At 51.1% G+C, this 12,780-nt stretch overlaps 1 protein-coding gene across 2 annotated transcripts in view; it reads right to left on the reverse strand.

The window, feature by feature from the left end:
- The window catches only part of PHF2 (PHD finger protein 2), a 55,798-nt gene that overhangs the window by 24,987 nt on the left and 18,031 nt on the right, over positions 1 to 12,780 (reverse strand). For both annotated transcript variants that reach the window (XM_058032210.1, XM_058032209.1), the window contains exon 2: positions 4,287 to 4,372. In XM_058032210.1, the coding sequence (XP_057888193.1) occupies positions 4,287 to 4,372 (86 nt within the window). The remainder of the gene's footprint in view (positions 1 to 4,286; positions 4,373 to 12,780) is intronic.

Below are 12,780 nucleotides of genomic sequence, written 5' to 3' on the forward strand. Positions count from 1 at the left end.
TCTGCCCATCTAGCTCTGCCATCCACCTCTGCCACCCAGCTCTGCCCATCCACCTCTGCCATCCAGCTCTGCCCACCCAGCTCTGCCATCCAGCTCTGACACCCAGCCCTGCCATCCAGCTCTGCCCATCCACGTCTGCCCATCCAGCTCTGCCATCCAGCTCTGCCATCCACCTCTGCCCATCCACCTCTGCCAACCAGCTCTGCCCACCCAGCTCTGCCCATTCAGCTCTGCCATCCACCTCTGCCATCCACCTCTGCCCATCCACCTCTGCCAACCAGCCCTGCCATCCAGCCCTGCCACCCAGCTCTGACACCCAGCTCTGCCACCCAGCTCTGCCCATCCACCTCTCCCACCCAGCTCTGCCACCCAGCTCTGCCCATCCACCTCTCCCACCCAGCTCTCCCACCCAGCCCTCCTGCAGAGGCAGCCTGGATTCTCTCCCCAGAGCACTCCCCAGGAGGGGCTGTCTCCTGGACAGCAGCTGGAGTCCATTACACTGCATCAAACACTTGACCTTGGCCATTTTCTGCCACACTTTCTATACTTTATCTTTGCCATGAGCACCACAGTAAGGACTGAAGGCTCATTCTCATGTGCAACAGATCCCAGCTGGGGCCAGAAAAGCTACTTTTTTTGTAATTTATCACAGATTTCTTTTTCTGCAGGTCTTTCTGATCCAGATTTAACCTTGGAGGTCCAACACTGGAAAAAGGGAATACATTTTTACAAAACTGTATCTTAAAATGAGTAATTCACAGGTATACATATATTATTTCAGAGCTGTTTGTGTAGAAGGGATCATCAACTTGGATTCTTGGAAAGAATGAAAGGGTGGTCAGGCATGGGACGGGGCTGCCAGGGCGGGGTGGAGTCCCCATCCCTGGAAGTGCTCATGGAACTGCAGGACACGGCACTCAGTGCTCTGGTCTTTACAAGCTGGTGATCAGTCACAGGCTGAATTAGGTGATCTTGGAGTTTTTTCCAACCTAAATGACTGCTTGGCTTTAAAGCCCATGGTGTTCTAGCCACGACCAGGGAGCTTCCCTAGAGCAGGGACACCCAGGAGCACCCTGTGAGCTCTGCACTGAGCAACAGCCAAGGCTGGAAGCACTTAAAGCCAGCCACAGCCCTTGGCTCACTGGCAGCTCTGAAACTCCACCGATTCCAAAGGATTTCTCCTGATTTTCACTGTGGCAAATGAGGCAGCAATCAAACCCAGCATTTCAGACTGTGCTATGAAAATGAGCCAAGCCTGCCCAAATGAAGCCCTCACATTTTCTTGAAATGATGTCAGGAAATGTTGGATGAGTTTGGATGATTTTTTTCCCAAAGAGAAGTCCCTACACATTTCACTAAGCGGGAATGGCTTAAAATGCCATGTGACAGGAAGCAATCTTCTGAGAGCAGCCACTGGCCACAGTGGTAATGTGGAAAAATGTAAGGAGAGGAAAACGATTTTTAAATTTGACATCTGGAAAACATATCTGGTAGAAGGCAAGCTCCAGAAATACATGTATATTTTTAAATCCAGACAAGTTGCATAACAGACAATTGGAGTCTGTGTTTCCCTTTGCTAATCTCACAATAATTAAATCCTACCATGAACTACTGGTGCTGGAACAACTCCTACTCCTTTGCAGAGCTGATAGTGCTGGATAACGGGTCTGAACAGATTCTGGAGCAGTTCATAAGCAAAGGAAGCGACCTCCCAGCAGTGCCCAAGCCCTGCAGCAGGATATCCTCCGTGCAAATTCCAGAGATGGAATTCACCAGCCAAGCCGCTCCCTCCTTCACTTCCTCCAGCTTCCAACTCCCCTGGTGTACCCTGCAAGGATGGGCTAGAGTAGAACAGCCTCCTTTCCCCACAGAACCCACGACTCTACACATTAGCAGGGAGAGTTACTATGCAGCTTGTGACCTTGTCACCAAAACTCAAGGTAAGGATAGCAATTATTTATATTTAAATAAAATTTTTGCGCTTCACTTCTTTGATGATTGGTGTTGCATGTCATTAAACTGCCTATGCTGTATTCAAAGAGAGAAAAGGAAGTGTCCTTGCTGTCCCACAGAATGGATGTTGCTCTGTATCCCCACCATGCCGCATCCCCAGAGGGAAGAGGGTCAAGGGAAACCTTCTGAGACCCTGAGCTGCCCCAGATCTGCAGGCAGCAACATTGGAAGGACATGGAGCTGCTGGAGAGACCCAGAGGAGGCCCTGGAGCTGCTCCCAGGACTGGATCCCTCTGCTCTGGAGCCAGGCTGGGGGAGCTGGGGGTGCTCACCTGCACAGGAGCAGCTCCAGGGAGAGCTCAGAGCCCCTGCAGGGCCTGAAGGGGCTCCAGGAGAGCTGGAGAGGGACTGGGGACAAGGGATGGAGGGACAGGACACAGGGAATGGCTCCCACTGCCAGAGGGCGGGGATGGATGGGACATTGGGAATGTTCCCTGTGAGGGTGGGCAGGCCCTGGCACAGGTGCCCGGAGCAGCCCCTGGATCCCTGGCAGTGCCCAAGGCCAGGCTGGGCAGGGCTGGGAGCAGCCTGGGACAGTGGGAGGTGTCCCTGCCCATGGCAAGGGCTGGAACTCTGCTCCAGCAGCACTTTCTGCTGGGTTGAATGCTCTGGGACACATCCATGGATTTTTAGTTGGATAAAAATAACTGGATAGACAGAAACCTTTTAAAAAGCATCAGAATGTTGTCGTCAATTCAACTCTCCTCATCATAACTGGTATATTAAACTTGCAATCTTTTTATCAAAACTGCCATGTCTTGAATTCTGGGATGACGCACCCTAGTCTTTATAGAACTGATATTCAATTCCTGATTATAGGCTTTTGCTGCTTCTGACTGGGTTTTCCCCCTTGCCCTGAAAAGTAGGTGCCTTTCATAATTTATATTTTTTTTTAAAAGTGAAAGAAATCAAAGTATCAGACCCATCTCAGTGTTGTGCACTGACAGACTCAGGGGGTGGAGATCCTGTGCTGCCTCTTCCCTCCTGGCTTAGGAACAGACTGGGAGTGCCTGAAATCACCCCCTCCAATTCCCAAATCATTCACTTCAAAATGATTTGTGGTTATTTGTGTAACCAGGAAAACAAAACACTAGAAAGGCTGATCCTTTCAAACCACAACATTCTGTAGGGACATCCTGATTTTGTTAAGTCCTTCAGAACCAGCCCCCCAACAGGGATTTTGCCAGCTTCTCAATTTTGCCAGCTTCTCAGCTGGACCCTCTGGGAGACAGGAGCAGCTGCAGGTCATTCAGGTTTCCAGTTCACATTTGATTTTTAAAAAATCCCATGGAAACACAATTCCATGTTTTGCCCACAAAACAAACACTTCAGACTCCACCCCATTCCCACTAGAAATTTCTTTAACAATTAAGGCAATATAGAAATAATTGCTTGGGTTAAAAGTTCTGAATTTTAACACAACGGGAGTCACTTCCCAGTCATCCCTTATTTCACACTAAATAGAAGGTCATCAGGATTCCCTCAGCTCCAGCAGATGAGCACGGTGCTCTTCCTCTGCAGGATGCCCTCAGGTTGCAGAGCAGCAGGATCCTCCCTGGCACTGTTTCTTATTTATAATAACTGGTTTTCAAGCAAAGCATTTCATCTTTCACAGGGATTGGTTTCTTTTCTTTTTTTTTTTCTCCATTGTATAATAGAAAGAATTTGTGAATTAATCTGACCAAAGCAAACACATCCCACGATTCCTTCCCAGACAAAACACCCACTGAGATCAACTGTCACTTTTGCTCAGGAGAATCCTTCTCCTATGAAGAAATGCAAGAATTGGCACCCTCGGTGTATCCTACAATTTTGACTGACACTGAAATCGCTGCAATTCTATATCCAGGCCAAGCACAACAAACTGCTTCTTACTCTTCTCCTCTGCAGACAGAAAACCCCACGTAGGTTCCAAAACTCCCTGTATTAGCACTTAGCTGCCTCCACAGGGTTTTTCTAGCCCACATTACTGAGTGTGGGCACAGTTCAGCCAAGGAAGGACCCTCAGTTGTTTGGTGGGGCTGGGGACTGCAGTTCTCCAGGTAAGTGCCTGCATGAGCTCACACACGTGCCTAAGGCTGCAGCAAAAGCTCCATGATCCAACCTGCAGCTTCCTCCCACCAACATCTTTCCTCACCTCCTGGTTTGAATTCCAATATTTGTGGCACGTGATACTGAGGTGTGCCTTTGGTAATGACCAAAACAAAAAGCTCCTGTTGTTCAGACATCCCCACCCTGCTGCGTGTCAGGGACTGGCTCACAGGGGTACTTACAGGTCGACTTTCCGTGGGTTTTCTCACAATTTGGACAATGATAGATGTCAATGTCTGGTGCCTCTTCTTCTTCCACACCAACACAGCTGGAACACAAGAAGGTAAATCTGACATCAGCCCGACTATGCCCAAGCATGCCAATAAAGAACACAGCCCCACGTGCTTGCCATGCAGCTGCACTGACAAGCAGCACCCTGTACCAGCTTTGGGGCCCTGTACACTGGTACACACTGGCTTTTTGTAGCCCATATTCCTGAGGGCTTCCAAAAGCTGCCAGCCAGAAGCCCACCCAGTGGCCCACTGTGGAACTCCATGAAAATGTGGCAGAGAGACCCAGAGATGTTTTTTTTCCCCAAGGAGACTATTTTGCACCTGCACAGAGTTCTCCCAGCACCATCCCACACAAACCCAATTAACCAAACAAACACACCTTCACAAAGTATGTGTGGGCAGCTGTGAAGCACCAGAGGGATCTTGGCAAGGGATACCATGTGCACAGCTTCCACAGGTCCCACCTCTGCTGCAGTGCAGGAGGATGAGGAGGTGGAGCAGACCCCCAGCCCAGCGTTCCTACCGAGGTGGGTTTGGATGGGCCACACCAGCAGCAGCCCTGGGCATGCCCATGGACAATCCCTTGGGAGCACAGGCTGGGCAGGAGCCAGGCACGCAGCTGAGCACTGAAGCACCCAGGACAAGAAGCTGCTGCACAGTGCCAGTGCCAAGCAGCCAGCCAAAGAATCCAGGTGCAGCGTGGCCCTGTCCTGGCCACGGAGCAAGGGCAAAGGGGGCTCTGCCCCTGCTGCCTGTGTCAGGAGCAGCCCAGGCTGCAGGGCACCACTCAGGGAAAAGGGGAAAAGGGCTCTGCTGTGGGATCCATCCCTGTGCCTTGGCTCCATGGGAGCTTAGCTCGGTGAGATCACCCACCAGGGGCATCAGAGGCACCCTAAGCTCCTGCACGAGGAAGGCTGGATCACACCGTGCCCAGAGCTCTCCCGGGCTTTCTCCATCTCCTGACATGCCTCCCCAGTGCTCTGCAGGGAGCAGGGAACAGCTGCCAGTGCTCTGAATCAGCAGAGAGCACCTCTCAGTGCCTCTCAGCTCACAGAGAACAACAGCACTGCTTTTCCGCCAAGGAAAAGGCACGGGCAGGGGTCACACAGTGCCACCTCCACGCACAAGGCCACATTCTGTCTCCTGGCATTCCCCAGCAGGGCTGAGCACTGACGAGAGCAGGAGTTCAGGGTTTATGGTTCCTGTTTCTGCACGGAGGAAGCAGAGCAGAGGATGGCTGCTCCAGCCCAAAGCCAGGCAGCAGAGTGAGCCAGTTCCACCAAGCATCTCCCAGAACCTCAGAGCATTCTCGCTCCGTTCAAGCCCTGCAGACACCAGTGTGTCCAAAAATCGTTCAGCAATGGGAGAAATTCACACAGGGTGGACACAGCAGCAGCACCTGGTGCTGGTCCAGAAGCAGGAAAGCCATGACCTGGGTGCTGATAAAGGAGGATAACACACAATCCTGTGCCCACCCTCCCATGAGAGTCCTGGACCCACTCCCCGAGGGCTCTGGGTGCCCCTGGCAGGGTGTGCAGGTGTCCCAGAGCCGACACAAGCGCACCTGGGGCAGGGCAGCAGCTGCTCAAATGCGAGCCCCCCGTGCCAGAGGTGGCTTTGAAGCCCTGCTGGCCCCGAGGCCCTCGGCGGCGCACGTCACCATCGCAAACCACAGACACACCTGCTGCACAGAACAGCAGCAACAGCACCGGGGCTGCAACCACGCTGGGAAAGGCCAAACTAGCTAAGATACAGCAGCACATCCTTTTTATATCCATTGCAACTGTTGTGTCAGAATGAGATCCTGCCAGAAACCTTGGTAGATACGGTGCCCCTGTCGCAACTGTCAGTGTGGGAGCCAGCTCCCTTCAAAACAAAGAGCCCAGGGTGACAGAAGCTCTGCAACTAAAGCCAGAGACACTCTCATCTCTGTGAAGTCACACTGGAAACAGAAAACATTATTTTGGAATTTTTTTCATTAAACAGTTATTTGAAAAAATACAAAATTATTGTGTGTCCTTGGGAAGCCAGCACAGAAGTTTGCCAACAGGAAAAATCACCATCACAACTATCCAGTCCTCAGAATCCTGTACATATATAGAGAAAAAAATCAGATGGGTAGAAAATACCAGAAAAAATAGTAGAAAAATACCAGATTAATCAGTAGAAAAATCAAACAAACCTTGGTAGATTGGTAAAAAACTTGGTAGGGCAAGTGTAAGAGAATGTAGAAGATTCCTCTACCCACAAAGCTGTGTCAGCTGCTTATGCCCCTGGATTCAGCTGGCTAAGCTCAGTAAAGGTATGGATTAGGCTCTCCAGAAGAGCTTGAAAACGCTATATTTAGCTAAAGTAAGGAGATGAGAACCTTGGCACGGCACGGGAGGAGGTTGGAGCAGCTGTGGCACAGGGCAATGGCTGCAGCATGGTGGGAGCCATTGTTCTGAGAGAGTCAAACATCTGACAGAACAACCAGAGAAGTAAAAATAACCGACCTCAAACTCCAGCGGGCCCCTGCAAGACACACTCAACTTTTCCGACTACAGCACGGCTTTGGAATAAGGTTTGGCCACTTACAGCTCCTCACAGGGAGAAGCTGCTGCCCTCTCTGTGTGGGAAACTGGGAAATGTCCAAGGGATCTCCCAGCTGAGCTGCCTCGGGACATCAGGAACCAAAATACCAACCCACTCCAGCCTGTGCTGCTCCTCTCAGCCAGCAGAGCTGGGCTCTCCAGGCACTGCCTCCAGCAGGACTGTTGGTGCCTTCCACACGGATATAGGCACAGGAAACCAAATTCCCACCAAAAGCTAAAGCCAGACTGCCAGACAGCCCAGGCAAGCATTCCTGCCAGCAGAGGAACAAGGTTTTCCCTGTTGGTTTCCTTGTTGGTTTCCTTGTTTCCCTGCTGCCTGTGCCGGGTTTACAGCCAAGATTTGGGTGGCAGGGGGCCGTGACTGAGACCCTTGGGTTGGTCTGTGCATTTCCACCTGGGAACAAAAAGCAGCAGGGGACTGCCAGCTGTGGTAGAAGCAGAGCCTAGTTCTGAAGCATCTCCTACCCAATTTACTGGTTTTTCTCAGGGTGGCTAATCACCAATAATCTAGAATGAAAGCATTTCTCCAGCTGAAGAAAGCCAAGTCACCTCCAGTGACTGAAGAGCGTTCTCCCCCTCGGCCCCTGAGGTGCAGCACAATTGGCACTCTGTGGTTTGCAGCTATTGGGGTTTCCCATGGGAACTGGTCCCTCCAGGCTTTTATCTCAGCCCCATTTGCTCAAGGGAAACATCAAAAAGACTCAAACCAAGCACTTGAAAATGATCAGATGGGGCTCAAGGCAGCTGGGATGGGATCACAGCCAGTGCCTGATCACAGCCAGTGCTCGATCACAGGGGATGTTCCTGGGATTGGGCAGTGTGTTTGGGATCAGGCAGTGTGTTTGGGATCTGAGCAGTGTGTTTGGGATCAGGGAGTGTGTTTGGGATCGGGCAGTGTGTTTGGGATCCAGGCAGTGTGTTTGGGATCGGGGAGTGTGTTTGGGATCCAGGCAGTGTGTTTGGGATCTGAGCAGTGTGCTCAGGATCCAGGCAGTGTGTTTGGGATCGGGGAGTGTGTTTGGGATCCAGGCAGTGTGTTTGGGATCCAGGCATTGTGTTTGGGATTGGGCAGTGTGTTTGGGATCCAGGCAGTGTGTTTGGGATCTGAGCAGTGTGTTTGGGATCAGGGAGTGTGTTTGGGATCGGGCAGTGTGTTTGGGATCCAGGCAGTGTGTTTGGGATCAGGCAGTGTGTTTGGGATCCAGGCAGTGTGTTTGGGATCTGAGCAGTGTGTTTGGGATCCAGGCAGTGTGTTTAGGATCCAGGCAGTGTGTTTGGGATCGGGCAGTGTGTTTGGGATCCAGGCAGTGTGTTTGGGATCAGGCAGTGTGTTTGGGATCCAGGCAGTGTGTTTGGGATCTGAGCAGTGTGTTTGGGATCTGAGCAGTGTGTTTGGGATCGGGCAGTGTGTTTGGGATCCAGGCAGTGTGTTTGGGATCGGGCAGTGTGTTTGGGATCCAGGCAGTGTGTTTGGGATCCAGGCAGTGTGTTTGGGATCAGGCAGTGTGTTTGGGATCTGAGCAGTGTGTTTGGGATCTGAGCAGTGTGTTTGGGATCAGGCACTGTGTTTGGGATTGGGCAGTGTGTTTGGGATCAGACAGTGTGCTCAGGATCCAGGCAGTGTGTTTGGCATCAGGCAGTGTGTTTGGGATCAGGCAGTGTGCTCAGGATCCAGGCAGTGTGTTTGGGATCCAGGCAGTGTGTTTGGGATCCAGGCAGTGTGTTTGGGATCCAGGCGGTGTGTTTGGGATCCAGGCAGTGTGTTTGGGATCAGGCAGTGTGTTTGGGATCAGGCAGTGTGTTTGGGATCTGAGCAGTGTGTTTGGGATCTGAGCAGTGTGTTTGGGATCGGGCAGTGTGTTTGGGATCTGAGCAGTGTGTTTGGGATCAGGCACTGTGTTTGGGATTGGGCAGTGTGTTTGGGATCAGACAGTGTGCTCAGGATCCAGGCAGTGTGTTTGGGATCAGGCAGTGTGTTTGGGATCAGGCAGTGTGCTCAGGATCCAGGCAGTGTGTTTGGGATCCAGGCAGTGTGTTTGGGATCAGGCAGTGTGTTTGGGATCCAGGCAGTGTGTTTGGGATCCAGGCAGTGTGTTTGGGATCCAGGCGGTGTGTTTGGGATCCAGGCAGTGTGTTTGGGATCAGGCAGTGTGTTTGGGATCAGACAGTGTGTTTGGGATCTGAGCAGTGTGTTTGGGATCTGAGCAGTGTGTTTGGGATCGGGCAGTGTGTTTGGGATCCAGGCAGTGTGTTTGGGATCCAGGCAGTGTGTTTGGGATCAGGCAGTGTGTTTGGGATCCAGGCAGTGTGTTTGGGATCAGGCAGTGTGTTTGGGATCAGGCAGTGTGTTTGGGATCTGAGCAGTGTGTTTGGGATCCAGGCAGTGTGTTTGGGATTGGGCAGTGTGTTTGGGATCCAGGCAGTGTGTTTGGGATTGGGCAGTGTGTTTGGGATCCAGGCAGCGTGTTTGGGATCTGAGCAGTGTGTTTGGGATCGGGCAGTGTGTTTGGGATCCAGGCAGTGTGTTTGGGATCCAGGCAGTGTGTTTGGGATCCAGGCGGTGTGTTTGGGATCCAGGCGGTGTGTTTGGGATCCAGGCAGTGTGTTTGGGATCAGGCAGTGTGTTTGGGATCCAGGCAGTGTGTTTGGGATCCAGGCAGTGTGTTTGGGATCAGGCAGTGTGTTTGGGATCCAGGCGGTGTGTTTGGGATCCAGGCGGTGTGTTTGGGATCCAGGCAGTGTGTTTGGGATCAGGCAGTGTGTTTGGGATCAGACAGTGTGTTTGGGATCTGAGCAGTGTGTTTGGGATCTGAGCAGTGTGTTTGGGATCGGGCAGTGTGTTTGGGATCCAGGCAGTGTGTTTGGGATCAGGCAGTGTGTTTGGGATCCAGGCAGTGTGTTTGGGATTGGGCAGTGTGTTTGGGATCCAGGCAGTGTGTTTGGGATTGGGCAGTGTGTTTGGGATCGGGCAGTGTGTTTGGGATCTGAGCAGTGTGTTTGGGATCAGGCAGTGTGTTTGGGATTGGGCAGTGTGTTTGGGATCAGGCAGTGTGTTTGGGATCCAGGAAGGCTGCTCAGGATCCAGGCAGTGTGTTTGGGATCCAGGCAGTGTGTTTGGGATCCAGGCAGTGTGTTTGGGATCTGAGCAGTGTGTTTGGGATCAGGCAGTGTGTTTGGGATCCAGGCAGTGGGCTCAGGATCCAGGCAGTGTGTTTGGGATCCAGGCAGTGTGTTTGGGATCCAGGCAGTGTGTTTGGGATCCAGGCAGTGTGTTTGGGATTGGGCAGTGTGTTTGGGATCAGGCAGTGTGTTTGGGATCCAGGCAGTGTGTTTGGGATCCAGGCAGTGTGTTTGGGATCAGGCAGTGTGTTTGGGATCCAGGCAGTGTGTTTGGGATCAGGCAGTGTGTTTGGGATCCAGGCAGTGTGTTTGGGATCCAGGCAGTATGTTTGGGATCCAGGCAGTGTGTTTGGGATCCAGGCAGTATGTTTGGGATCGGGCAGTGTGTTTGGGATTGGGCAGTGTGTTTGGGATCAGGCAGTGTGTTTGGGATCCAGGCAGTGTGTTTGGGATTGGGCAGTGTGTTTGGGATCCAGGCAGTGTGTTTGGGATTGGGCAGTGTGTTTGGGATCAGGCAGTGTGTTTGGGATCCAGGCAGTGTGTTTGGGATCCAGGCAGTGTGTTTGGGATCAGGCAGTGTGTTTGGGATCCAGGCAGTGTGTTTGGGATCAGGCAGTGTGTTTGGGATCCAGGCAGGGTGCTCAGGATCCAGGCAGTGTGCTCAGGAGCAGGATCCCACAGTGTCAGTGTAGGACCTGGGTGCATTACCATTGTCAGGGAAGAACCGAGAAAACTCTCAGTAGCACTGTTGAGTTAGAAGGAAAAAAAATTTCCTTGGTTAAGGACAGAACCACAGAGCCATGGAATTGCTTAGGTTGCAAAAGCCCTCAAAGACCTTTTAGTCCAGCCATTGCCCAGCACTGCCAAGGCCAGCACCGACCCATGTCCCCAGTGGCCACATCCACAGGGCTGTTAAATCCCCAGGGATGGGGACTCCAGCACTGCCCTGGGCAGCTGTGCCAGGGCTGGATAATTCTTTTGTGAGAGAAAACCCTTCCCAGACACCCCACAAGGCCCCTCCCTCGCTGTGCCGTGGCCATTGATGCCCGAGGGGCTGCAGCCCTGCCAGCAGGAGCTGGGGATGCGCCTGCAGTGCAGGGCAGGGATGCGGGATGCTGGAGCAGCAGCCACCACCACCTCTCACAGCCCAGAGAGCCTTTCTGCCCAAACACAGCAAAGATGGCCTAAGAGATTAATTGTCCTGCATCCAGGAATCTTGTTGGAACAATTTCAACCAACCTAATGGTTGATTTTTAAATGGTCGTTAAGTGATTTAACTCATGTTGAGGGAGTGTAAGACTAATTTGATAATGAGATAAAAGGGAAATATTATTAAAAATGTATTTAAATTTCACCAAAACTGTTGTAGGGAAAAAAATAATAATGACAAGTAAAGGCTTTGATATTGCAGCTGTTTAAGCTGATATCTCACCCACGTTACACAGACTTAAAGGAGAATTAGCACATTAGAAGCTTTTGCAGTCAGAGGCTACAAATTACATTTTTATTAGAAACTCTGCCCTTTGCCACTTTAAAATGAAATTGCTTCTGTGTTCGCAGTGAAGAGATGTTCAAGTTTCAATATTCTGATAAAGTTAACAATGATTTTTTTATTATTCAGGCAACACTAATAAAAGGTGAGTAAACTAAACTGGTTTTACAGCATGAATGTTTCTGGCAACCTTGGGTTGTCATCTGCAGGGAGGTGACATTTTAAGTAGCTTCAGGAGAAAAATTAACCCACATAGTGTCTGTTCTATCAAAACCATGTCACCTCCATTATCAACCAGAAGACAGTATAGAAAAATATGAAAAATAAAATAAACAAGAAAAAGACAGATGGGGAAGAAAATCAAATCTAGAAAAACAGAAATAGAGCTGAAGAAAAAATATCGGCTAATATCCCTTCCCTTCCCTTCCCTTCCCTTCCCTTCCCTTCCCTTCCCTTCCCTTCCCTTCCCTTCCCTTCCCTTCCCTTCCCTTCCCTTCCCTTCCCTTCCCTTCCCTTCCCTTCCCTTCCCTTCCCTTCCCTTCCCTTCCCTTCCCTTCCCCACCCTTCTCCATCCCAGCTCATGAGGACAAATCATCAAAGGTCTCTGAAGCTCAGAGGAGCTCACAGCATTTTTACAGGTCCCAATTAGTGATCACCCTGGGCTCGTCCCTGGGTGTGTCACCAGTCACAGCGTGCACAACAACGCTCCTCCTTAACAAGGTGCAATTTCACTTACTTCTGTAATTTGTACAGAAGACACCTGTCCAGTTCCAGGGGCCTCTACCACCTGGACAAAGCCATAGGTGCTGCAGAAAGCAGCACTGTCCAGCAGTGGACAGGCTCACACTTCATGTTTTGATGCCAGGCCAAAGTTAAGTGTCCATCCCAGCGCCCAGAAATGCAACAGCCAACAAGAGAAGTTAATAAAAGAACAAAAGGGGAAAGAGCGAGGCTGTTTTGAGAGCAAGGAAATGAGTTGTTCCATGAGTTCATGTCTTCTGGGCTGCTGTCCTGGTGGCTTTACAGGGTGAGAGAGAACTCTGACCAGAGCTCTCTCCTGTGTGCTCTCCAGTGTCTCCAGAGCCTTTTCCTAAGCAGAAGGATTTGTCTCATCTAATCAGTCACATGTTTTCACAAAATAGAGATTTTGGAGAGCTGAGGACTGCTGTCAGCTAGGGTTAAAGCAAAGCAGCGAGCTCAGGAGTCATTCAGGAGAACAGGGACACAAGCTGGTGTT

The sequence above is a fragment of the Melospiza georgiana genome, chromosome 11 (assembly GCF_028018845.1).
Source record: "Melospiza georgiana isolate bMelGeo1 chromosome 11, bMelGeo1.pri, whole genome shotgun sequence".
NCBI classification, from domain to species: Eukaryota; Metazoa; Chordata; class Aves; order Passeriformes; family Passerellidae; genus Melospiza; species Melospiza georgiana.